This window comes from Mastomys coucha, unplaced genomic scaffold (assembly GCF_008632895.1).
Source record: "Mastomys coucha isolate ucsf_1 unplaced genomic scaffold, UCSF_Mcou_1 pScaffold18, whole genome shotgun sequence".
NCBI lineage: Eukaryota > Metazoa > Chordata > Mammalia > Rodentia > Muridae > Mastomys > Mastomys coucha.
Genome location: NW_022196900.1, coordinates 76,045,647 through 76,050,050, shown reverse-complemented (window position 1 = coordinate 76,050,050; position 4,404 = coordinate 76,045,647). Strand labels below are relative to the sequence as shown.

The 4,404-nt window shown below is 51.7% G+C and overlaps 1 protein-coding gene across 2 annotated transcripts; it reads right to left on the bottom strand.

Annotated features, from left to right (window-relative positions):
- Window positions 1-594: 594 nt before the first annotated feature.
- On the bottom strand, window positions 595-3,593 carry CUNH1orf210 (chromosome unknown C1orf210 homolog). Of its 2 annotated transcripts, none has more exons than XM_031376867.1 (3): window positions 3,484-3,593; window positions 1,507-1,619; window positions 595-1,379 (listed from the first exon to the last, which is right to left on the bottom strand). In XM_031376867.1, exons 2-3 carry the CDS (start codon window positions 1,538-1,540, stop codon window positions 1,063-1,065), a joined length of 351 nt encoding a protein of 116 aa, XP_031232727.1. In that variant the 5' UTR covers window positions 1,541-1,619; window positions 3,484-3,593; the 3' UTR covers window positions 595-1,062. The 2 variants fall into 2 exon arrangements, with proteins under 2 accessions (XP_031232727.1, XP_031232728.1); XM_031376868.1 differs by having other exon boundaries at window positions 595-1,376.
- Window positions 3,594-4,404: the final 811 nt, after the last annotated feature.

Sequence of the window (4,404 nt, the reverse complement as noted above, 5' to 3'; positions counted from 1 at the left end):
ACGTGTATGAACATGTCAATTACTAACAGATTGTTATGCCTTTTTGAATATTTATTTATTTTGTGCTTGGCACAAGCGAGCCACCCCACACATGTAAAAGTCAGATGAGTGGGGCTAGAGAGATGGCTCAGCAGTTAAGAGCACTGACTGCTCTTCCAGAGCTCCTGAGTTCAATTCTCAGCAACCTCATGGTGGCTCACAACCATCTGTAATGGAATGCAATGCCCTCTTCTGATGTGTCTGAAGACAGTGACAGTGTGCTCACATATATAAAATAAATAAATAAATCTTAAAAAAAAAAAAAGAAATAAAGTAAGAAGAGAGGAAGGAAGGAAGGGAGGGAGGGAGGAAGGAAGGAACAAGTCTGATGAGAGCTTTGGGAGTCAGTTGTCTCACATGTGGATCCTGGGGATCAAACTCAGGGTGCAGCCTTGAGAGCAAGCCCCCTTACCTTCTGAGCCATTTTAATAAAATAAACTGTAACCAGAGAGATGCTCATGGAAGGTATCCTGAAGGAGAGAGGCCTAGGTGGTGTTTTCTAGCTATAAGCAATGCATTTAGGTTCAGAGAAATGTAAAAGGAATGACTTCTTAATGCTAATCCAAAATGAAAATAGATTTATTAATTACTGTGAAAAACATGATATATTATAACCAAGTCACATACTTTATTGATAAGAAAAAATTTTCAGCAATAAGTTTGGCACGGTCTTCTCCTGCTGGGACGTGTGTGAAATCCCAGAACTTGTTGTCAAGGCTGCCTTCATGAGGGGTGTCAAGGCAGCCCAAGAAGAGGGTAAAGTAGGAAGTGGGGGACAAAGAAAAGAAATCAAGAGGCTTGCCCACAGGGGCCTTTTCCCGTGTTCACGCACTGTCAGGTTGTATCCTGGGACAGCGGGGAGCCACGAAGAGTTAATGAGAAACAGAATTGTCACTTTGGCGACCAGTGCCAGAAAACAGGCTCGTGGTCAACCTTTAGGTACTAGCGAACTCTGACCCTGAGACTTGAGGCATCGCTGTCATTAAACTGCCAGGCATGGAGGAAAGTGTCCAAAGATGGGGCTCAGAGAGAGAAGTGGTCCCGGCTTCCTGTCGTCTCCATCTCACCAGCCCCAGGCTGGATGTAATTGTCCTCAATGAAGCCATCGTCATCCTCATCTTCACCCACCTGTGGGCGGTTCCCACCCCCTGCTCCGGACAGCGGGCGATGCCGGTAGCTGGCATGGTATCGGCGGCAGAGGTGGCACTTGGCAGCGAGCGCGATGAGTATGGAGAGGACCACCGCCCCCAGCACAACCCCTACCAGCACAGGCCATGCCCGGCCCCCGGTGCCCAGACCAGGGGCCACTGTTGATGCATTGGTGGTCCCTGAGGAGGCTGCTGAGAAAGAGATGGAGTTACAAGCAGTCGCCTGATGGGACTCCTTTGGGGGATTGGGGGGACTGAGAGAGCCCTTCCTCCAATCTAGGCAGCTTAGGGGACCCAATCTGTCCTCTCCACTACTCACTTATGTTTTCTTCAGTCATGGATAGGCCTGACATCTGTGAGCCTTGGCCTCTGCCAGAAAAAGTCCTGGCTCCAGGGACACCCCAGGCTCCAGGCAGCCTCGGGGCACAAGCCCTGAAAAATAGAGGTGTAGGGGTTATATAGAGATCGTGCCTTCCACACTAGACTCACAGCAGCCATGTTGGAGTACTATAAACACTGAGGGCAGGACCACTGCCCACACCACTGGTCCACGGAATAGACCCAAAGCTGCTGTCTGTGGATTTCAGCTCTAGAACAGGCTAACAATAGGATTTCTAGTGTTCTTAATAACCATACCTTAAGATTTAGGCACCAGCAGTGTGCTCACAAATCCATTATATAAGTATAACTACTATTCCTGCCTCACTGATGTACACACAGAGGTCCCAAAATGGAAAATGATTCAGCTGAGGCCCCAGAATTTGAACTCAGGACTCTGACACCAGAGTACAGTCTGGCACGTTCCTTGGCAAGCTGATGGTAGTCAGAGCAGAGGCAGTTCAATAGCAATTGCGTGGAGCTCCCCAGCTCTGAAGCAGACTGCAAGAACAGAACACAAGGCCACAAGATTGTCCAGACAGCCAGAGCAGCCCTGCCTCTCTGTTCCTGCATCAGGAAGCTCTCCTACTACAAGCCTCGGGCCTTCCAGTGGAACCACCTCAGAGGACCAACTGAGTATGAAAAGACCCTGAGGGTCATGGCACTCAGGGCTGGGAAGCCCTGGGGGAACAGCATCTGAGCTGGAGAAGATCGCATGTATACAATTAGGCTTGGAAGCCTCTGAAGAAGGTCCACAGTGTATGGAGAGATGCATGCGAACCTGAGGCACGGCTAGGGAAGGAAGAGGGGGACAACTGGGGCTGGGCAGTGTCTGCTGGAGGGTAGCAAGAGTCAGAGAAGTCCCTGGGCAGAGTGGCCAGGCAAGGGACTGAAAGACCCAGCTTAGGGGCCTCTTCGGCCACACCCCTCAGTGTGGTACCCAAAGGATGCCCTTACTCAAGATGCACCACCTCCAGTGGTGCATCTCCTCCAGTGACTCAGCCCTCCTCCCTACCCTCTGCCACAGCTGTGGCCAAGCTACCTACTCTTTGTCCCTCTAGTCACCGTCCCCAGCTTCGATCTCCGAACAGGCATCTAATCACCTCCTATCCACTCCCGAAGCCAACTCAGAGCCTATGACTACAGCTCCCATGCCAAACATGTCCTCTTCTTAGTTGAGGGGGACTCAAAACCCAACGTGAGACCCTGAGACTGAGCTCATTCACTCCTCAGCTCTCATTCAAATCAGAGTTTTCATTCAAATCAGACCTTCCTGCTGGTAAGGCTGCTCCAGGGTCCACAGGTGACCTCTGCCTCATCAGCATCCAGTCAGAACTGGCCATTACCAGCCACACACTTCCCTGAAGCAGAGGGCTGGGTAGGCTGGCGTATACCTGTAGTTGGGGGCTGGGACGATGGGTTTCTGGGCTCAGTGCACCAGGGCTTGTAAAGTGAATTCAGGGGTGTGGGGAGAGAAGCGATTGTATGGGAGAAGGGAAGCCTCAGAAACGGAGCATGCCTAGTTGATTCATTTATTCCCAAGCAACCTTCGGTTGCTTTCTAGGGACCTCTCTCTAGGCATTTAGTGTTCAAAAGACAAGAGTTTGTTACACTACCACGAGTTCATTTAGACCTTACACCTGTTCCCTTCCTCCCCTGCCCTGCTCTGCACATTCTTCCCAAAGATATACACAAAGTCACGCTCCAAGTGCCTCTGAACTCACAGTCCACACTTGTCTGCCCATCCCCCTCCAACTGTCATTTCACAACCCACAACACAATAATACACACCCCTCAGATCTGCAGACACACACACTCAACTGGATCTAGTTTCTCTGCTGCGCACAGGAGCCCTTACGGATCAGAAGAGACCTGAATACCTTCTCCCACGACCCCAGGGTCCCCTCTCCGCTCCCACCTTCAGACACTGCACAGTCGGTGGAGGCGGCTTCCGGCTGAGACTGCTGAACCTGGACAGGTGGGCGGGCCAGAGCAGAAGCTTGACTCACCTGGAACAGTGGCGGGGCGGGCGGGGCGGAAGTGCAGGTGCAGGGAAGGCGGGGCACCAGCCAGGATTGGCAGCAACCTCAGCAGGAAGGACCGGACTCACATCTCACCAAGTATTGAGGGGGCAGCAGGCTTGTTCCCTCCCCAGCTGCTGTGGATTAGTGCAACTGGAATGCAGAAGGGGTCCAGCCTGTGCCGGAAGGGACAGATCTCAGCAGGCACTGCTACCAGCCCTGATAAACAAATGGATTTCCAGTGTCGGTACAAAGTTCAAAGTTGAAGCTGGGAGTTTTACAGACCTGCAAAGGCAACAAGCCAGATGGTACCATCAGAGGAGAGCGTAATTGAGAGGTCTTCCCAGGCAGAGCCTGAGGGAAACAAGCATGCTCCAAACTCTCCTGAAAAGTACTAGCACATAGTGTGTGTGTGTGTGTCTACACTGAAGTATCTACTCAGGGAGTTCAAACCTTCATTCAGGTCTCCTGGTCCCCTTGATCCCACTTGCCAGGCCCTTAGCCCTCTCTCTTCTTTCTCTTTGCCTCGATCCTGAGGACAGGTGCCTCATTTCCTTCAAGATACAGCTCAGGGGTCACCTCTACCCTGGCCAGCATAGCCTGGGACACCTTGGTTCAATGTTTGTCAGGATCTTGGGCTCATTCCCAGCCAGCCTGCCTCCTAGCTACCTGGATGGTCCCCTAGGATAGAAAACAGCGTCAGAGGCTCTCTGGACTTTCAGTACCCAGCACAGTACCCAAGGCTGGACAAGATAGGTAACTCTGGGAGAAAGGATTGCCGGTGTATGGGTGCTCCAGGATCCACAGGACCAGCAGGT